Source organism: Heloderma suspectum, chromosome 12, assembly GCF_057233095.1.
Source record: "Heloderma suspectum isolate Gila_16-S chromosome 12, 16-S_ref, whole genome shotgun sequence".
Classification (NCBI taxonomy): domain Eukaryota; kingdom Metazoa; phylum Chordata; class Lepidosauria; order Squamata; family Helodermatidae; genus Heloderma; species Heloderma suspectum.
This window is the reverse complement of record NC_139469.1, coordinates 34228460-34250689: the sequence shown is the minus strand read 5'-3', so window position 1 is coordinate 34250689 and position 22230 is coordinate 34228460. Positions and strand designations below refer to the sequence as shown.

The 22230-nt window shown below is 46.7% G+C and overlaps 1 protein-coding gene across 1 annotated transcript in view; it reads left to right on the top strand.

Moving 5' to 3' along the window:
• Positions 1-3366: 3366 nt before the first annotated feature.
• The window catches only part of PKD1 (polycystin 1, transient receptor potential channel interacting), a 170254-nt gene continuing 151390 nt past the window's right edge, over positions 3367-22230 (top strand). Inside the window, exon 1 of the mRNA XM_084819019.1 lies at positions 3367-4267. Within this exon, the coding sequence (XP_084675145.1) occupies positions 3462-4267 (806 nt within the window). The 5' untranslated portion in view covers positions 3367-3461. The remainder of the gene's footprint in view (positions 4268-22230) is intronic.

Sequence of the window (22230 nt, the reverse complement as noted above, 5' to 3'; positions counted from 1 at the left end):
ATGAAGCCATGGCAACTCATCTCTCTCTACACTAGGCGACCCCAACTTTTTTGGACCTGCGAGAGTTTGAGAAACTCCTGTGGGGACCAACCACAAAATGGTTGCATGGAGGATGTCGCTAGTCACAGAATAGCTGCCGTGGGGGGTGGCTAGACAGAAAAGGTGCAGAGGCGGGGCAGGGATAGATGTTGGATGTGGACATGCGGCAGAGCAGCATTTTCCAGGCAAGCAGCTGATGCTTCACTCTGCCAGTCCTGCCTAGTATGGAACTCAGTATGCACCTTTCCCAGGAGCAGACACTCCATAGGTCTAAATGCAGATGTTCTGCAGGCACAGCCCCTGCAGGACTAAAGGGGCTCCATGTCAGAGCAGCCATGCGCTTTCAAGTTCAGAGCTGAAGTACTGCATTGGTAAACAGCACTGTGCAGAGTTGCAGTGGGAAGTAACTCAAACTTATTGGTGGGCTCCCAATTTGCATCTCCAACCATTATTGCCTCAAACCTAGCACGGGGTGGGGGTGGGTTGATGGCATCTACCACACACAAAAATGGCAGATTATATTCATATGATTCTACAGCGAGGGGGACAAATAAGAACACTTTCCAAAAATATTCTCAAATGGTGTTCTGTTGCTTTTTGTCCAGTAGGAGAATATCCTGGATACCAGCCTGGCTTTCTTGATCTGCTTTTCCATGTCATTGCATGGCTATTGTAGCCTAAGAAATGCCTGATGGAGGGCCTGGAATTTGAGTCTGTCCTGTCCTGGATTTTTAGGAAATAGCCGATTTGGCTTTATCTGATTTGCTTGGAACGCTTTTAAGAAATTGCTAACTCACCTCTCTTAAAACAATATAGGATGTCTTTATTATGAAATTCAAATACCAATTCTTTAATGACAAATAATTAATAATTTTTAAATGTAAATAAGTAAAAAGTAGTAATTGTATTAGAGGGAAGGCAAACAAACACACAAGCAAATTCAGAATGAATTCTGGGTAACTAACATAAAAAACCAATGGTCAAAATGACCTGGATAGTATCTGAAGAGAAAATGCTAAGTTAAGGGCACAATCCTATGGCTGCTAGACAGCCAGAGGATTTTTTGGTTTTCGCCTCGTAGGTGGTGCAGTTTGTCCCTGGCTCCATGCTCAGAAGAGCACTGCAGAGCAGGGGAAAAGGGGACGCTCCTGAGGGCGGAAAGGGGAAGGTGGAAATGCCAGTACGATGCTTCCTATGCGCCATCTGGCCTCCCACCTCACTCCAGCTAGACAGCCGAAATCGGCCGTCTAGCCACAAATGCAAGGCAGATCTCCGTGCTCCACCCACCCTGCATTGGATAGTTGGTCACCTCCGAGTTCAGAGGCAGCCAACTATCCCCATCGGATTGCGCCCTAAAGCTCTATCACTTGGGCTACCGGGTTATCTGAATAATGAACAGGTGTGAGACTGTGTTATTCCAGGTCAAAAGTGTACTTAAAGTTTTCACTTAGCAATTAAGCGGCAAAAAATATGGAGGTATACACATTAAAAAGCTTGATATACAGATCTCTAGAAAAAATTAGGATGCAGTCCTATAGACTGTGCCCTTGTTGCTCAGAAGCCCCCAGACTCGGAAGCTTCCAAGATTCCCCTATACTCTGCTGGGCTGAAGCCAGCACGGCAGGAGGAGCGGTGGAGGTGATCTTTGCCTCCCTGTCCTCTTGAGTGCCTTTATTTTCGCTAGACAGGCTTTTCAGCCCATCTAGTGAGGGTGTTTTGGAAGGGGAGGGAAGGCGGTTGGAGGAGGATAACCCGTATCCTGGCCTTTCCAGTCTCCTCCGTTCCCCACCCACTGGAACACCCCCCCCCCCCAGGTCGATTTTCTAACTTCAGAGAGCCAGCCAGCACGGATCTCTCTGCGCCGGCATGCTGGCTGGGGAATGCTGGGAGTTGTAGGACTTTTTTCTGTCTAAACATGCATAGGATTATGCCTTAAGACTGTGAGCTCTAATTTATGGGACAGCAAATATTAGTTATGAGGGAATTTCTACACAAAAAGGTAGAAAGATGTGATTTTCGAATGAGGGAGTTTCTTATTAGAAGCTCACCCGGCCTGTATACTTGTCAACTGAACAGTCTACTCTGAACTGAATGAGGAACTTGGTACTTAGAATGAGATCTCTCCTTTTAAGCTATTACGGTTAAACGTCTCAGAACAGGCAATATTTAGGAGATTCTACTTCTTGTTAAGCTATTAAGATTTAAGAATCTTTAGCAAAGATCTGTTTAACAAGACGTGTTTTCATATTATTTTATGCAAGTTATAGTTTGATGTGATGTTACAAGTATATTTCTAATAACAATAAAAAATGGATCAGAGGATTGTCCCCTACCAATCCTTGCTAGTACAAAACCAAAATTAAATCTACCTAGATTATTTTTGGCGTGGGCTTCGTTTGAAGTGTATTGATCAGCTATGGGGAGTTAACTGGCAGCCAAAGGCTTCCTAAATACTGGAACTATAGTCTGAAAACACTCAGCAAAGGCTGTGCTTTCAATGCAACAGTCCAATAAATCGGTTGCATTGTAGCGCTTGTCTGTGTAGACAGTCTCACGGTGTGTTTTCGGTGAAAGCTAGAAGCGTGTGCAGATATGTATTGCGATCTATAAGTTTCTGATACGAAGTGGGGCTTATGTGCAATCTGCCATGTGCAAATAGCAAGAGCGACTCCTACGGCCCTCAACTATTTAGCAGCTTCTGCTCCTGTATGTCAGGGAACAGCTTAATCTGTGGGCACTTGCAGGTGATAATGGCTGACTTCCATGCCATGAAATGCTTCCTCTGCTGATCTCTAAAGGCAGAGAAGCCAGCCAGGCTGGTTTTGCCCAGGTCAGTGGGCAACCTTGATGCTGCCTTTCCTTGGCACGTTTTAAAGTGCATCTGAGGAAACCAATAGAAACCATCTCACCAGGTGAATCATGGCCACAGCCACTTGCATGTGCAGGATGGCGCTGGCCTCCTCATGTCTTTCCAGTCCCCTTTCCTTGAATTTCCAGCACTCATTCTAGAGCGCACAGCAAGCCTCTTGGGCTGCAGTCCTCACGCTACAAACTGGGATGCAGGACAGACGGAAGGAAGGCTAGCAGGAAGGCTAACTTCACGCCTTTGGGGCTCTCTGCTAGTTAGGCCTGGCCTGGGCTCTTCAGAAGATGCGATGGCCCCTGACCAGATTAGGGGAGAAGAGCTCTAGTCACAACTGGCAGCCGGGATACCGCAGTGGAACCTCCACTCTCACCAGCAGTCTACCTCCAAGCACCACGTGCAGGGGACAAAGAGCAGCAGCGGAGGGCAGTTGCCGTCCTGCCCCAGACGTTTCTGGCGCCAGGAGGCTGCGGGCGGCCTTCCCCCACCTCGTGCCCTCCAGGCGCTTCGGACTACAACTCCCGGCATTCGCGACCGTCGGCCGCGCCGGCTGGGGCTGATGGGAGCGGGCGCCCCAAGCCCCTGGACGGCACCAAGCCGGGCCCGAGGGCGGCCCCTCCGCCGCCGCCCGGCCCAGCCGGGCCCCGGTGGGGAGCGCGGCAGCCCCTCCCAAGGGCGGCGGCGGCGGCGGCTTCCGCCCCGCCCGCACGGCCTGCGCCCGAGAGGGCCCGGGCTGAGGGGCCCGCCGCCGCCGCCGGGCCTGGCGCCGCCTCGGCCGGGCAGGCCTGGATCGCCTCCCTGGAGCAGGCCTCGTGGAATGCTGGCCGCGCGCCCCGCCGGCGCCGGGCGGGGGCGCGCGGGGCGCGCGAGAGGCCCGCTCGGCTGCGGGGGCGCGGGTCAGGCGGCAGCAGCAGCGCCCGGCGTCCCTGGCGCAGCGCGAACGCAGCCGCCGCCGCCGCCGCCGCCGCCGCGTCGCGCCGGAGAAGGCAGCTGGGGCCGCGCGGCCGTGCCCCGGGCGCCGCCGCGCCGAGGCGAGCCGCAGCCGGAGCGGGAGGGCCGCCGCGAGGCGAGGCGAGGCGACGGGGCGGCCCGGGCGGGGCGGCCATGCCATGCCCGCGCTGAAGCGATGCCTCCTCGGCGCTGCCTCCGGCCGCGGGGCGCCGCCGCCGCCGCGCGCTGGCCGAGCTGGTGCCTCTTCTGCTGCCTGCTGGGCGGCGGGCTGGCGCCGGCCAGCGCCCGCAGCTGCCAGCCCTGCGGGCCCGAGTGCGCCTGCCGGGGCGCCGCCGCCTGCGCCGTGGACTGCGCCTCCCGCGGCTTGCAGCGCCTGCCCGCCGGCCCGGCCTTCCCGGCCGCCACCGTCGCGCTGTGAGTACCGGCGGGGCGCGCGGCGCGGGGCGGGGCGGGCCGGCGGGGCGCCCCGGGAGCCTTGGGGCCGCCCTGCCGCAGGACGCGCCGGCCGCCGCCAAGCTGCCGGTCCTCAAGCCGGCGCGCGCTGGCTCGGGAGGGAGCGCCGCGGACGGCTTCCCGGGGGGGGGGCGGGGGGCGCCGCGGACTGAGGCTGCGGAGCGCGATTCAGGGCGTGCTTCCTCGGAAGTCAGCTCCCGGGAGTTCGGTGTGGCTTCCTCCCAGGGAGCGTGTTCAGGGATGCAGCCCGAGATGAGGTTCGGGAAGGCTGACGGATCCCTGGAGGAGAGGGCCGGCGGTGGCTGTTTGCTAAATGGAACCTCCACGCTCAGAGGCAGTGCCCCCCACGGGTGCGGCTGGCTGGCCGGCTGGCCGCGGTAGTCCGCAGGAGGAGAGACTAGATGGACCTTCGGCCCGATCCAGCAGCGGAGAGGCTCTTGCCAAGCGCACAAGAAGGACTCTTCAAGGCACTTCTGGATGCGCAAGAAGAACGCGTGGTGGGTGGATGGGGGGCGTTGGGGAGATGGAGGAGACGAGGGGCCCAGGAAGAGAAGTGCAGAGCTCAAGGAACGCCTCTTAATCTCCAGAGGTGCTGGGTGGAACCTGGATCTTCTCTCTTGGATTCTTCCTTAAGCTCTTCCTGAACCCACTCCCAGTAACAGGAAGTTTCCTGCCTTGCAAAAACATGCAGGAACCCCAATCCTGCAGTGCCATCCAGCATCTTACACCCCATTACATCCCGGAGTTTCCCTCTTGCAAGAGCCTGCTGGATCTGACTGGAGCTCCATCTCATTCAGCATCTTGCTTCCCACAGATGCCTCTTGTGAGGAAGGCCACAGTCATGCGGTGAGGGCCAGAGCCCCTGAAGGTGGAGGTTCCAGATAGCCATCAGGACTAGCTAGGAGGCTATTAATAGACTCATTATCCAGGACTTTGTCCCCCGGCCTCCTTTTAAAACCACAACTTGTGACAGGGAGTCCCAGCGTAATTATACGCTGCCTGAAGAAGTCCTTTCTTTTGTCTGTCCTGAATATGTCACTAATCAGTTTCATCCTAATATTAGGAGAGAAGGAAAGAACACCCCACCCCCGCACCCTCTCCCCACTTTCTCCACCACCTGTGCATCACTTTATACACCTCTATCATGTCCTTCGTTTGTTGTTTTCTAAACTACAAGTCTCTGGCTGCTTTGTTTGAGGAGGATGCGGGTTGAGTATCACAGACCTCTCCTTGGCATGATACAGAGTTGGCCCTAAGTAGGATGTTCGGCATGGCTGAGTGTGGCCCATTGACACTAGGGAATAAGAAATGCCAAATATGCAAAATAATATTCTTGACTGGACAGACTCCTGGGCCTTAACTGAGGTAGGAAAGCTTTCTGCTTACACAGAACTTTTCCTTGGGGTAGAATGAAATCACAACTTAAAGCTCAGAAAATAACTGAAGTCGGGTAGTCCATTGCTTCTTTGCTAGCCTGATGAAGAGCTCCCTGTAAGCAAAGGTTCACTTATGTCTTCAAGAAAATATATGGCCTTACCTATTGCATTGAGGAGCATGCCTTTCTGCGACCTGAAAAAAACCACAACTGGGTTTAATCTTTATCTGATGGGAGAGCCACATCACCAGATTTTGGCATACAGTCAAATGAACTTTTAATTAATTAGGTTTGCTTTCCTGGTAAGCCCGCTTGATTGGGTGATTATTGTGTTGACACAATTATTTCTCATTTTAGCTTGGTGAACATGTGCAATCTCACTGGTTCTAAGTAGAAACACTGATAGCTTTGAATCGTAGATGCCCCATTTCATATTAAAAATATTTAAAGTTTAAGACCCGCTGTACATCAGTGCCTACTGCTAATTGTTGTGAGTGGTCCTAGCAGCAATATTCATGGGACTACTTGTGAGCAACTGGTGTCAGGATCATGGCCTAAATTCTTACATTTCCTAAAAAATTACAACAGTCTTTTGCCAATGACTTTTCCTTTATCTTGTGCTGTTTCAACTGTTGGCATATGAATGTCAGTGCCTTATAGAAAGGAGATGGAATTGTAAGGGAGCAGGAATTGCAATGGGTGGGCCTGATCCTCCAGACCTTCATGTTTGGAGTAATTTCACTGTTTGGCACCAAAAGAAATAATGAGAGCCAAATGAAGTGATGTAGCTGAGCCCAGAAGTTATCAGCCTGTTTACTGGTGGAGAGCCCAAAGTTAGGCTGGCAGTAAATACCTTAGGTGGAAGTGGAATATGTAGGTTAAAAATCTACCGTCTTAAGTTGTGGATTCACAATTGTTGAAATGTTGATTTTTGCTCATATTGCCAACTGTTGACCCACCCAAATGGTTGCCTCAAGCGTCTGACCATCTCACCCATGGACAATTTTTTCTGCAGTGTGGAAATGGTGAATTTAAACTTAAATCTCAATTAAGCGATCAGGGAATTTGTTTAAATGGTGTATCTCGTGGTGATGGTGAGAATCCCATTGGGCTGTGCTGTACTCTGTAGAAGAGGGAGAAGCGAGATTGGACACCTTTTCATGAGAGGAAAGGTTCTTGCATGGCATGAACTGCATGTCTGCAAGATAGGTGAGATAGGAACTGAGTGGCATCTGTGATAAAGGAGCATACAAATATGTAGATCTTAGTTAGGCAGAACAGAAAGTTTGCAAAAGTTATGGAAATCGAAAAATACTCCAGATATTCAAAGCTGGATTGGAAATTATTCTGTTTTGGCAGCAAGGAAAAATGTTGTCTTTTTCACAAAAATGTGAAGTAATTTCAGTTCCTTTTTTGGGAAATCCTTTTGCTTTTATTTAGTTGGCACATTTCTCCCCCTCCTCCACATTTAGTTTTTCTTAATTTTGAGATTTGTATGTATTGAGGATATATAGATAAGGTAAATAAACAATATCGCATTTTAGGGAAATCTTTCTCCTTGTAACCGTAATACATTTGTAAAATAAAAATATATGTGAGAAAGTGCAGATGGGCAGGGATAAATTCTGAAGAATCATGGGTGGGTGAGAATAAAATCTGAACAACTCACTTTGTGCCTGGTTATGAAAGGACCGTAACTGCTCTGGATTCGCATGTCTGTTTCCCCCTCTGACTTGGATTTTTTTTTGCATTGGGTTGCACATGGATTGGGTTATCTAAAAGGGGCCACCATGCAACAATTCTGGAGCCACCAAGCTTTCTGCAAGCCAGATGAGCTGTGGTGGTGGGGAAGTGCATTGAGACACACTTAGTAGGGTTCCAATGCAAATGTATCAAGAACCCTGCTGGATCAGGCCATGACCTATCTTGTCCAGCAACCTGTTTCCCACAGTGGCCAACCTGATGTTGTTGCCCTCAAGCAGCAGGTATTCGGAAGCATATACTGCCTCTGACCATGGAGTTTCCATTTAGCCATTTTGACTAGGAGATGGGTTGATAGACTGTGAATTGCTGCTGAAGAGATATGGCAAAGTGTTTATATAATCCTGTTTGGAATAAGAGAGAGAGCAAGCCTGAGGCTGATCCTTTCTGGTTTGAGGAAGTTGGGAGGAGGAGGACCATGGCAACAAAAAAGGTCTATCAAGATAAGGAATTATGTTGAGGCTGACCCAATTGTATAAGCAGCAAGTTTAGGGGTGCTAATGAAGCAACTTTGCAGTCCTGAGTTGTCATGATAACTACATGGAGCACCCAAGTTCAGACAGACAGCATACCTCTGAATACCAGCAGGGGCTAGGAACAAATGACAGGTGAGGGGCACCACCTTTGCACCCCACTTGTGGGCTTCCCCAGGGCGTCTGGCTGACAGCTGTGGTGTCATCGTGCATCCTGTCATGTTTACATTTTGATTTGGATGGTCAGGTGTCTCTGTGAACTTTATTCTGATGGATAGACTGTTTTAGAACACATGAGAGAATTTCAGTTTCCAGAATAAAAAAAGTCAACTGGGGAACAGTATCTCCCATTTATCAATATTTGCAGCTTCAGCAATTTTGAATTCAGAAGCTGTCAGTAAATCGTGTGTAGAATGGAGCAAATATTTCAGAGTGAAAATAACGAAAGGTTTATTGGTGAAGATATTAGCTTCATTATGGGTGGGAATCAGAAAAACAAAAAAACAAATAGTTGGGGAAAAGATTTAGGTAGGGAATTGCAGAAGAGGAATGAGGATATTATGTATTTTTCAATTGTTTTATCTTTGGATCTGAAGAAGGTACAATATCATTGAACGGACTGAATGTTAATGCCACACAGACTCAACAAAATATATGGAACCAATCAGGTTAATTTCTGGGTGGCAGTAGATGCATATGTGGTGGGAACATCCTTTTGCCAAATACTTTGTGTGAGGAAGAGGGAACTACAATGTGCTATTTATAAGATAATGGAGGCTAGGTTGAGATTGGATGCCTTTAGGGATATTAATGAATATTAGGGGGAAAACCCTGATACACGTAAACATAGCATTTGATAGAAAATGTTTTAATAGCTATAAATAATGTAGTCACAAAACTCCAGAAAACTTCATGGGCTGTTGCATGTGTTGGAATGGCTGGAGAGTAGCAGAGACAGAAGAACTACTAATTGGTCACCATTAATTCACCTATGAAATGGGAATAAGCATTGTGAGAAATTGTTGTATAAGTGGGTTCCTTTTGTTGACTATTGTAATAAGTGTTCTGATCGTTCTCCTTTTGTTTGGTAAAGACTTTCCTATATCGCCCCCTCCCACCGCCACTTTTGAAGAATGTATCTGTTTTTCATCCCCCTGCCCCCCCTGGTTGGTGATATATGGTGTTAATTGTTTTAAATGTATATTTCTAATTTTAAAAATCCAGTGTCAATGTGCAGTTTTCAAAATAAGAGGAAAGTTTTTTGGGAAACTTAGTTTGAATTATGCTGACATTTAAAAATATGTGTTGAGTCTTTGCAACTTGGATTTTTGTTTGAAAGTTCATTGCTGTGAATTGGTCATTTGTTGATTAGGTTTTTACTTTCTAATTACAAAAAAGTAAAAATGTCTAGAGGGGTAGCTGTGTTGTCGCAACAAAAACAATGAAGAGTCTTGTGGCACCTTAAAAACTAACTTTTTTTTTCTGGCCTAGGCTTTTGTGGACACTATCCACCTCATCAGATGCATCATGCATCTGATGAAGTAGACAGTGTCCATGAAAGCTTATGCCAGAATAAACTAGGTAGTCTTTAAGTTGCCACAAGGCTCTTTGTTGTTAAAAAAGATAAATAAAAGGAGGTTAAAGCATATGTTTTGTAGCTCTTTCAAAGTCTCTCAAAGGCCACCCTGTTATAAAATTATGCTATATTTTTCAGAACCTTTAGATGACAAAGATGAAGGGTGAAGTAGCCTAGATTTTCTTAAAAGGGGCTTGTGAGTTTTTGCAGTGGCTAGTGTTAGACTTTATAATGACAGATTTTGTAAGTAGCTGCTTCAGATGGATGCAGTTGTTTATTCATTTACTATAGCCCATGAAATGGACATTTACAAGTTTTTAGAAAAACGTGAAGGTACGACCTTTCTCTCCTCTGGAGGCCAGCTTGTGATTCCATACTTCGAAGATTCAAGTTTCTTTTGATTTGCTGAGCACCTGGAAAAAATGTGTGTTTGTCTCTAACGTGTCTGGCAAAACCATGAAAAAAAACACCAGTCACTTAGGTCTTGCATATTGCATACAATTTAAACTGAGAAGTAAATTCACTTGTACTGCTATAAAGTTAATATCCCCTCTCTAACACACAGTTAATACATCAGAAATAGGGTTGCTAAGAAGAAGAAGAAGAAAAACCTTATAGATCAAGTGCTGAGACTTTAATGAAAGGCATACACTTTTGCTAAAAGTTTTTTTTCATCCATGACTTTTCATTTATAGCATTCTGTTGTCCCAGAGCATGCAGACTGATTTGCCAGATCACTGATTGTTCTTGGTCCCAGTTCTGCTCTGCTGGGACTCCTCGAACCATACTTATCATTTCTTTTGGTGTATGCCTATTTTTTTGAAAGATTGACTGCCATTCCTGCTGAGTGCAGATGTAGTGGCAAACCCATTATATGTGGAACAGCTCCTGTTCCACATTTAATGCACACTTAATGGTTTGCTACCTCATTATGTGTGGGACACCTTCTTTGTGGCATGACAAGTCTCTATCAACCTCAGTTCCCCATCTCTAAAATGGGGATGATATTAACTACCCCGCAGGGCTGCCGTGAAGTCAGACACAATGCAGATTGTTATACATTTTGCAGATTGAAAGAGCTGTGTGAATGACCAGCAGGAAAAGAGAAAACATGCCTGAAGGAGCAGTAACAGAAATAGTGGTTTTGAGCAGCTTTGCAGATAAGTCAAAGAAGTTAGTAGTCCACCTGCCCACACATACCTATGTTAGTTGCTTATACAGCACCTTAAGGCTGCAATCCTATGCACAGTAACCTGCCAGTAAGTTCCATTGAATATAGTGGGATTGATGTCTGAGTAAACATGCACAAGATTGCTCTGTAAGTAGTCCTTTATAAGCCATTAGAGCAGTAAGCTGATTAAATAAACCTTAGTTGATCAAGGCTACCATCCTATACTCACTTACTTATGAGTAGACATGTATAGAATTTTGCTGTAATTGTATGAGTTTTAATTGATGAATTAAATTTGCATATGAGTAAAATCAATAGTTCCTAAGCAAAAAAAAGCATACTTTGTCTTTAGATGCTGTGTCAGAGGGGAAAGGTTCAATGTATCTTCTAAGATGGTGCTGTCAAGGGCTCCTTGGAGGCCTCTCTCAGTCTAATCCAGTAGCCAAGTCCAGACACAGACAAATGGATTCTTTTCAAAGCTTTATTCCTCTTTTACAACTTAACAACTCTACCGTTAGCAACTAGTTATGAGCAGCAGAGTACCTATGCCCTACGTTGGAACAGTTGGTCCCCGTTTGAAAGGGAATTACTGGCAGACCCCTGAACTTAAGGACTAGGGAGAGTCCCTCCCCTTTTCCCTTGGATCCTCTGGACACAGCCGTTGTTTGCGCGCCAACCAGGCACTATGCCTCCTTTCCGTGCCCTCCATTTGGCGCCGCTCTCGGCGTCGCGCGTCCATCCAGTCTGCTTCCTGTGCTCTGTCACTCCCTGGACTGCTATCTAAGCTAGGAATGCTGGTGGGAGGAATCTCTGTCAGCTGTTGGCCCTGGGAAAGAGGAGCGCGCTCCTCTCCCAGGAGCGACTGCTCTTCCTCAGAATCAGAACTACTCTGGGATTCTATGGGCTCAGTGTCCACCCTGACAGGTGCTCACCTTCTATAGTTTTCAGAAATACTTCTATTAAAAATAATATATGTATATATGTATTGCCTGATTACTTGCGGCAACTTTATAGTCAATTATACATTGTTGTTGTTCAGTCGTTAAGTCGTGTCCGACTCTTCATGACCCCATGGACCATAGCATGCCAGGCCTTTCTGTCCTCCACTCTAATAAATGATATTATTATTAAAGAAAGGATTCTTTTAACTGCCTCCCTGGTCACCAGGAGGCCAGGTTCACTATGGGCAATTGGACAAGTGGCTATTAAGCCTGGTTGATAAGCCTGGCTCTCCACATGCCTTAGCCAAAAAACAACCATCAGTGATGTGTCCGACTAAAGCCATATCCGTGAGTCTATATTTCCCAAGGGGGGGTTAAGGAGGTTTTGATGAGGTGCCAATATTGTTTCTCATTTCTTTCAGAAACTGATCCAGAAAAACACTATGTGATTTTTTTCTTCATTCTGACAGATTTTGGGTAAAATCTGGATGATGCCTTCAAAACAGTAACCTTTGAAATAAATTTTCATTTGAAATCCCCCCTCTTGCTCCCCTTGCCCCCCCCCCCCCGACACTGGTATCATACATTTCCAAATACCAGAAATAAATAACATTTGGGAAAAATATAGTTTCAGAGTAGGTTGTTTTCTGCAAAGGAAGCAAGCAGCTGAAGGGCAGAGCCTAATTTGGACTACTTGGGGAATTCCTATATGCAAGGAAGGAATTGGTAGAAAGAAAGAGCAGGGGCCGGTCTAGTCAACCCCTCTGTTGTGAATTAATCAGTCCAATAGGGCACTGGTTTGATGGGAGTCTTTCTAGCAGCCAGAAAGCAACTTCTAGATCAGCCTTCTCCAACCTAGCGCCACCCTCCAGATGTTTCGAACTACAACTCCCAGCATTCCTGACAATTGGCCGTGCTGGCTGGAGCTGATGGGAGCTGAAGTCCAAAATGTCTGGAGAGCATGAGGTTGGGGAAGACTGTTCTGGATCCTTCCTCTTGTTTTCTGTGCAGAATTGAAGGTGGTTCTTCGGACCTGCGGACCTCTCGGTGGTTAAAGGTACTTCCCTTTGAATGGTAGCTGGGTGTTTGGGATGTTGATTCACGACACTCACCAGCCATCTGCAGACTGATTGCAGACTGACTGCAAACTGGCACAAGCAAGTGGATTTCTCCAGGATTGTTGTGCAAAAGTCTGTGTAAGCTGGTAACACCCCCCCCCCCCCCGCTTCTTAGTGCTAAATCACACAGCTGGTACAAGAAGCCTGCCTGGAAGCATTCTAAGAAGTCACCTCCTTCCCTCTGACCACTCAGAACTGAGTCATATTTTATTTTCTAAACCCGAAACACAAAATAATGTGTGGCTCAGCATCAGTTGTGAATGACATTACGTGCACTGAAATGGCTGGTTTCACAGTAATAGATAGGAAACCAGTGATTGGGAAAGGTTGGATTTTTGTGTTTGTATTTGCTGCAGGGAAATTTGGACTTTTAGACATTTGTATACCATTCACAGTTGACTGCAGTGTGAGTCTATTGCCACATCCATGTGTAATAATTCCAGCGAATCATTAAGGTAATGTAGCATAGTGGCTAAGGGATTGAACTGTGAACCAGAAAGTCCAGGGTTCAGGTCTCACCACTCTCAGGGTTGATAGGTCCTAGGCCAACTACTGTATCTACCTCCCCAGTCTCCTTGCAGCACAGGGATGATGATAATTCTGACCTATTTTCTAGAGTTGTTGTAAGGATTGCAACCAGATAATGTACGGGAAGCCCTTCGTACCACCCAAGAAGAAGCATTGTCCTCCCTCTGAGGAGGGCACCCTCCCTGTGTTTCTGCGAGTTGCTGTTCTGAGTGTACCTCTTTATTGAAACGAGACTAGCCCAGAGCAGTAACTCACACTGGGAAGCCTCCTCTGAGGGTGGGATGATTCTGCTGTAAGTGCTTAGTCTTGTGATAATTATTAATAAATTCATGTTTAATGTATACAGGGTTGGGTTTTCTGCAGTTCTTGGTCGCAGTGGAGGCTGATTGGAAGGAGGCCGGGCTGTAGAGCAGTGACCTATTCAGTGATGGGCAACCTCCTTTGTAAGTGGTGGTTTGGGGCTTACTGAAGCTATTCATTATTTGATTGCTTGATTTTCCTGTGGTTCACTTGTGACACACTAGTGCAGCCTTCTCCAAATTGGTGCCCTCAATATATGTGGGACTACAACTCCCATCAACCCCAGAAAGCATGGCCATTCTTATTTATGTATCTGAAGCACTATATAAGTGCTTAGTTTTGTGATGATTATTAACAAATCTGTGTTTAATGTGTTCAGGGTTGGGTTTTCTGCAGTTCTTGATTTTAATTTCATTGGTGTTGCTTGGTGAAGGCGTGGGCAGAGAGAGAACTCTTAATTGGGCTGAAGAGCTCTTGAGCCAGGATTGGGCCCCACCCTCTTCCAAGGAAACAGGTGGGGCCCTGCTTTTTGCTTTTGCGGCTCTTTTCTGTGGGGATAAAAAGCTCTGGCGTAGGCACTCGGAAGGAGAATGGTCACGGGTTGTGCCTCATGCGCCGCTTCTGTGCTAGGGCTTAATGGCTTTCACATGGGAATGTTGCTTACTTCTTTCTGAGTAGAGGAAAACGTTGGAGCCAAGAGCTCTTACGAGCACCGGGTGGGTCTGTGGCAGGCTAGGAATAATAAGAACGGGGCCGATCCTGCAGATGCTGGGCAGGTTCCTCTAGTAGAGCGCTTGGGTGTAGAATGTTTTTGAAAGGGAGGCGTCAGTGTGTGGTTGTGCTCCTTCCGGTCCTGGAGGCCCGTTCTCACTTGTTTAAACTAGTTCAGCCTTCCCCAGCCTGGGCCCTTCCAGATGGGTTGGACTACACCTCCCAGCATCCCCAAGCCAGCATGGAGGGTGCCAAGTTAGGGAAGGCTGAACTAGGGGATGAGAATGGGTGAAACTGCCTGATTCCATTCTGCAAATATTTGCTGCTGTGGAATGGATGCATTCCGCCCCACTGCAACTCCAGAATGGATTGCAGAAGCTAGAGTAGTTGTGTGTACGCACTCCGGCCATGCTCTGCAGGGCCTCTCTCAGCTCAGCCTCTTTCCTTGTCTGCTCTGAGCCTCTGGCATGGTGGGTGGCCGCTGAAAGCAACACCCACTCCCCATAACAGTGGCCTTGGGTTACTCTCAGAATCAGCCCAGAACATGCTGCAACCCAAAAATCCTCTGGGCCATGGTTCCGCAGCAAAAAATGTGTCTGCCCTAGCCAGTGCCCTGATGAATGCTGGCTGCTTGTGGAACTGCTGACTGAAATGTGATGCAACCTTTCTCTGGGAAAATTGGTTTCTGTTCGGAAAGATTTTGGCGCTTTTCCATTTCACTGTTAAAGTTGCTTTAGAAGATGGCTCGTTGTTACTGTGTGTGTGTGTGTGTGAGTAAAGCAATACGGTTGCATAAGCAGCAAGTTGGAACAAGCATTTCCTACAATTTGTTTTTTAGCTCTTCGCCTCTAAGGGCAAAATAAAGCTGCCTTGACTCTTGACCCCTCCCTGGGTGAACATGTGGCTGCAGTGATGGATGGATACTGGTGCTGGCAAGAGATGCATCGTGTTCCATTCATTTTATTGCAATGTTTCCTCTCCCACACTGTCAGGGTCCAGCCAGGTCAGAGCCAAACAGCATGGTCCAGACAGGCTGGTGGGCAGATTCTGGAGCAGGCGGGCAAGGATCCAAAGGGCCAGTGGCAGGTCAGGCTTGGTAGTTTGGTCTAGAGCAGGCAGACAAGTGGGTGAGATGAGGAGAGGCATCTGTCCTGCACCTTCTCCTATGAACAAGTTGCTCAAACTGGGGAGCCAATGTTCGAGAAGTTCTTATGTAAGGCCAGCAGGGCCTCTGCTGGCTCCCTAGGTCACCTGATTTCTCTGGGCTGCCTGACTGCTCTCTCCCTGCCACTGTCAGGGTGTGTGTGTGTGTGTGTGTGTGTGTGCACGCGCACGCATATGTGTGTAACATGGGCAGCAACCTTTGGCCTAGCCAGGCCGTTTTCCTGGAAGCTGTCCTGGTGGCGCAGAGGGTTAGTGCTTGGATCCCGCTGCCAGACTCCTTGGTTTGAAGCCCCCTTGTGCCCGGTACACCCTTCAACAGATGGAGCCAAGGCAACCCACAAACAGTTGCTAGCGATACAGTAAAATAGCAAAAAGGTAAATAAACTCACTAGGAAATAAATAAAAACAATTACGTTTTCCTCAGAATTGTATCTTTCTGCTTCTGTTCAAGTGTTCAGATATCACTTTATACCCACAAAAGGAAAATTCATACAGAGTGGCTGGGGGTTGTACATCAGCTTCTCGGCTGGGAAGCCCCTTTTGCAAGGCACCCTTTTTTGCCACCTAGCATTGATGTGGTTTTTCAGCGTTCAGTGCACATTGCATACATTCTCTCCATAACCTTTATAACAGTCTTCTAAGGTAGCACGGCATTATGTCTTTATCACAGTTAGGGGACCGAGGCAGAGCAAATACTGGTCTGCATAAAGCCCTCCAATTGAGTTCATGGCTGAGGTGAGATTTAAACCACTCTTAGCCACTGTGCCATACCAGCTCTTGAGTTTGCTCTGAGAGGATGCATCAACTAGTATAAAACTAACAGTACAAAAACTGGAAAGAGCTGATGCCTGGAAAAAGCAGGTGAAAGTGGGAATTGTGCATCAGCAGCAACGTGGCAATGGACGGATGAGCAAGTACTGTAGTACACTTAGAATTAAAGCATTCTGGCCCAAGGATTTGTTTGAGTGCCAGAACTGAATGGAGCTCATGGTCCTTCCACACCAAAAATAGGAAATATGTTACACACACATTCACACACTTTCTCACTACCGCTTTCTCCTGCTTGCTCAAGTAAAGGAAATAGACCGGGCTCAGCCCACCCCACACTGCTCAGTGCATTTATCCCCCTGCCCTCACCTCAGTGAGAGTAAGAACAGCTGGGGCAGGCAGCGCAGGAATTTTTTTAACGTATTTGAAGGAAGAAAAGATGCTGTTGGCTATGGGTGTCCTCCATGGACACCCATTCCCAAAATAAGCGCTCGGTCCTGTACAGGCGAAACAAGCATGGGAGGCAGGCAGGGTGATTGTCAAAGATGCCTGCTGTCCCCTCCCCCAGCCGACTGCCTTGCTAATAGAGGAATGCTCTGAGCATGCGTACGTACTACCATGCATGTGCAATCACCAGCTGATCCAGCAACAACACCACAAGCAAGCAGCAGCAGCACATGCACAATGTGCACCAACTAAAACCCCCCAAGTCATTTGCTGAGCGTGCGTGTCTTGGTCAGGAATGTGGTGCCCTTCTGCACATAGCCACAGACCACCACTGGCTTGCAGTTTCTGAAAGGCCAACTCCTGGTCGACCACCTTGCGTGAAAAGAAAATGAAATGAAAAATGCCACCATCTTGTCATTTTTCTAAGGATTAATCTTGATGCTTTAAGGCTCTCAACCTTGTCAGAGAGTGAAGAAATTGTGTTTGGCAGAAGAGATTTTTCTTTTATGAAATGGGACAGCTTTGCACCTTTCATCCCCCCCCCCCCAACAATCATTTGATGCCTACAAGGGCCGTTATTTGTGCACAGAACGTCACATGTTCTGTGGCTGGTAGATTTGAAAATAGGAACCTAGGTGAAGCCGGTGTGAACCCTGGCATAAACCATGTCCTGCAGAGTATCTTCTGGGGCTCAAAGTTTTGTCGGTTCTCTAAGGAGCATGGTTGACATTGTACTCTAGGCTTAGAGTAGTCGTCTTCAAATGGTGTTCCAGGGGAACTTGGGGTTCTTCGGTGAAGTAGTTGGTAACAGCAAAGTTCCCTAAGTTTCAGTGTATCTGCCACCACTGGTCTTCCCTTACAATGCATGGCCATGTGGGAACGCGGAGTGGTGAACTTATAGGGCCTAGTCTTGGTTCAAACAGGCTAAAGTGAAACCCATGAGGCCTGGGCAGCATCCACATATCAGCCCTGTGGTGAACCTAGAACATGCTTCAGCGTGCTCTGCAGTGCACCAGGGGTTGCACAGCAGAGAAGTTGTGGAAATGAAGGAAGGCAGTTTGAGAGCCACTGGACTAGACTTTGCAGGTTAATTATTACCCTTGGTGTAGCGGGCGGCTGCCTCTAACCTGGGATGGTCCACGTCACCTGACTCTGCTCAACCTTCTTCTAGCAACAAAGAGGCAATATCAGATTTTAGCAGGGTGCTGCCTAGATAACTGTGCGCGCTGGCAAGGAATGAAGAGCAATGGTTAATATGTAAATGAGCGTCAGTCATTCGTTAAGCTCCATGGCTACAGAATCCAAACAGATTGTGCTCTGAGTGTATGTGTTTGTGCATGTAGGCATGTCTTACCAGCCGTTTCCTGGCTACCCTCCTTCCCCCAGCGCCAGCATGCAGCACCATGCATGTATGCATTGCAGTGGTTTGAGTGTTGGACCAGGTTTGGGGAAACTCAGGCTCAGATTCCCACTCAGCTGTGAAGCTCAATGGTTGACCTAAGGCCACTCTGTATGTCTCAGCCTAATCTACCTCGCAGGGGTGTTGTGAGGATAAAATGGGGCTGGAGAAACATATATGTCCCCTTAAGCTTCTTGGAGGAAAAGCAGGATGTATGTGCAATTACTAAAAATAGCCCTTTTTGGAAGATTATAGTCTGAAAAGAGCGAGACATTTCTGGCATAGCTTTGTAATTCCATGCAACACAGAATGTGGTATTAGGGGAAGCAGAGTTTTCACTTGAGAATTTCAGTATTCCTTAAAGAAAACACCACCCTACATTTCTGGTCCTTATGGCAGGGGTGGGGAAACACCTTTAGCTGGAGGGCCGATTTTTTCTTAAACTTATTTTTTATTATAACATTTTGACAAAAGGAAATAAAAAAAATGTGGCTACATAGATTTCAATATATCCATTACAATACATAATATGAAAAGTGTGTGTTTGTGTGTGTGCGCATGAAAGTACAGGTTTCTAAGAACTATATATGAACTTCAACGAAAGCAGACCAAATATCCAAATAAGTATCCATTTGCAGGTGGCGGCTATACATGACCTGTTCAAATGTTGAAAGCATTGTAAGGTCCTCTATCCATTGGAGTATAGGAGGTGAGTGTTTATCCTTCCAATGTTGCAATATCAGTCTTTCAGCTGTCAAAAGGGCACGGCGAATCCATTTGTGCTGACCATGCGTTAACTTCCAGGAAGCCGATAGATAATTTAAAAGAGCATATGCATCAGTAGATATTAAGTAGTGTTCCATTACAAAATGTATTCATATAAGTACCTCTTCCCCAAAACGGGCAACTACTGGGCATTGCCAAAACATATGCATAAAAGAAACATTAGCTGTGTTACACCTCCAACAATTGGCCGACTTAGACAAACCCTTATTAAAGAGACCCTGTGGTGTCCAATAGACACGAAACAAACTTTTTGCTGAATAACATGCAACCTGAGATCCATAGTTGCATCAGATACAGACGCCAAGGCAGCGATCCATAGATTAGGCAAAATGGGACAATCCAGTTCCCTATTCCATTCCTGTTTTAAGACCCTGTATGTCATATTTATTCACCGATAATAAGTATTTATAGATATGGATCATAGGTTGATTTGCCTGTCCAGCCTCAATACATGCTTCCAGTAGTGAGGGAGAAGCTGAAACTGTAAAAGTAGCAGGGCCGGATGTAGATACTAACAAATGTCGCAATTGCAAGGATTGCTATTCAGGTGTAGCTGACAAGTCATATTTAGTACACAAAATAGAGAACGACAAAAACTCAGCAGCACTCACCAGTAACTCATCATCAGCACCTAGTATCCAAGGCAAAAATTGCCTTATCTGTCCATGTCTGCCAGAAAAACATTTTCTTACCAATGTTTAAATCTGGATTTCCTGATAGCATGAGAAAATAGATAAAAATGTAATTGCCGTAACTATATGCCACACATCTCTTAAGAGCCATAACCATGGGAGGAACTCTATGGGGCTGTTCAAACAACACATTAACTCGCATTCAGTGGTTAACCACCCTGAACAACCCAACAACAAGCCTTGGGTTCTCAAGGTGGCTTTCTCAAGAAAAATAAGCCACACTGCGTGGTTAACAAGCCACCCTGTGGAAAATGGCCTGGGTTCAAACGACATGCAAACCCACAGTCCAACAAACAACCCAGGGTTCAAAATAACCCCCGCTCAACCACTGAGTGTGGGTTAGTGTGTTGTATGAACCCAGCCTCTCTCTTCTAATATGCCTAGAACCTAATGCCATCCATCCAGAGAGAGAGAGTCAGCCTGAGGGCCAGATTAAATTTTGGAGAAGCTCTCAGGGCCTGCATTCCATTGGTCCGTGGGGCTGAAGGCAAAAGGGGTGGGGCCAAAAATACAAAAAATGCCAGCCTATTAAAGCTCTTACTATCAGTAACTAAGCTTTAGGAGAGGCATTTCAACCTTTGAGAACGGGGAAGCCACTGAAGGGATTAGTGATTGGGGGAAGGGGGCGGGGCCAGTGGAAGGGGGCATGGTCACCTGGGGACCCAGGAGGGATGGATTTAGCCCTGTGGTCCCCACCTCTGCCTTATGTTTACAAAGAGATGCTTGAAAATATGTGGGCAATAGGTGGCAAAGTCTCAGAAACTGATCAAGATTTTCCAGTTGCCAGTGGGCAGTGCCCTGCATAGCACTTTGCCCATCCTGATGACTATTAGAAGCAGACTGTGTTACGTATAAGAAACAGAAAGATGCAGATGGGCTTAATTTATTGAGGTTGCAGAATGTGGGTCACCATGTTCTCTTTCCACCCAGGTCCCCTGTTCTGTTTGTGCAGTATACCTTTAGTGTTTGTGCCCCGCATTGTGGAGAGTTTTATTAGAATGCATAGTAAAGTAGGAGAGAAGCAAAACCATGAGTTCCAAAAAAACAAAAGTTACTAGCCCAATAATTTACTTGCCCATCAGTCTACACATACCATGTTAATCATGTGAAGGTATTAAAGTGGAGGAAGAACCAAAACCACTATAAAAACAGATTACACCAATAAAAACTGCAGGCCATAGATTAGGGGAAGGCCAGCGAAAATGGGCCTGCTCTGTACCTTACTTCTACAGGTCTGGGGAGAATTTTGACAGCTCCCCCAGAGACAGGGAGAAAAAAAGATGGGCAGGATTATAGAGCCTTGGGCTGCCTTTTCCCACTCATTGTTTATCCCGTCTTTTTCATTTCTCCTTTGGCACCTAATTGTTCCTAAGGGTTGAGAGGGGAAGGAGCAGGAACTTGAGGGTGGATGAGATGAGAAGAAATGGAGGAAAACAGGTGGCCAGAGGCTCCTGCATCTTTGTAAGTTTGCCCGCAATCTCATCCAGCATTTTCTGCTAGGCTCCAGCAAGAGTTGCATGGCTCCTTTCTCTGTGATGAACATGTAGCTAGGCGCTTCGTTGTTGACAGGAGGCAGATCTGTAACTTGCAACTGTGGGGTGAATTTTGTTTGCTTTGCGAGCCTCAAGAGCAGCTGCAAGAGGTTCTCTGCTATGGATTAGTGTTGGGATGGGAGAACCAGGGTGCTTGAGCTCGCTGAAGGTAAAGCAACATTCAGTTCCCTCCTGTTCTAGTTTGCAACCTGGGTTTTTTTGGTTTGTTCAAATGGGAAAAGTATGCATTGTTCAGAACTGCGCACTTTCCCACCATTGATTAAAGTGTGAACACGCATGTTTTTAAAAGTGTGCATTTTTTTTAAAAAAATGCATGCTTTAAAAAGTGCACACTTGTTCTTTTATAAAAGTGCACATTTTTTACAATGCACATTTTACAAATGTGAATGCAAATTTGGGAATTTGCAAACTGTAACTTAACCTTCCCTCAGGTCCATCTGCCTCCGGTTTGGGACTGCTGTCCTCACTGTCCCACAAGCTTCAGCCCCTAAATTCACCAGGTAAAAGAGGCACCAAAGTGCTTAATTGGTTCCCTTTACCCAACCAGGAGAAGTATCCAGGAAATATGAACACCATTGGTAGCGCAGAAAGATGAACAAGACATGGGGTTTTATAATTTAAAAATGAAGAAATTAAAGTATTTAATACAAGAGATAGTATATCGTATAATTGATCACTCAGTTCTCAGTCTTACCCTGCCTACTCTACCCCTTCTAACTCCTATTCCCACAACCCCACTATCTAGATGTATCTTCATCAAACTCTAAGGCCCTGTCTAACCAACCGTCTGCTCCTGTCTTTTATAAACTCTTTATACACACACACACACACACACACACACGTCCCTCCCACCTTTCACTCACTCTCTACCAAACAACCCTAACTTACCTGGATTCTATTTAACACAGCAAACACATATAAAGATTAATATAAATTCCACATGGCAAGCATTGTGATTTTGACACACAAACATTGTTGAATAACATGTGCTCCAGTTTGTGTTTGCCTTTGGAGTTGCAAACAGGGCACTTTTTAAGTGATTCGTGAACTGAAACGAAATTCTCGTATATCCCGACTACGGGTCCCTTATGGGGATAATTATTCTTCTTTTCAAACTTCCAGAGAATGGCTTGGAAAGCAGTGTCTGTCAAGGGACTTCTG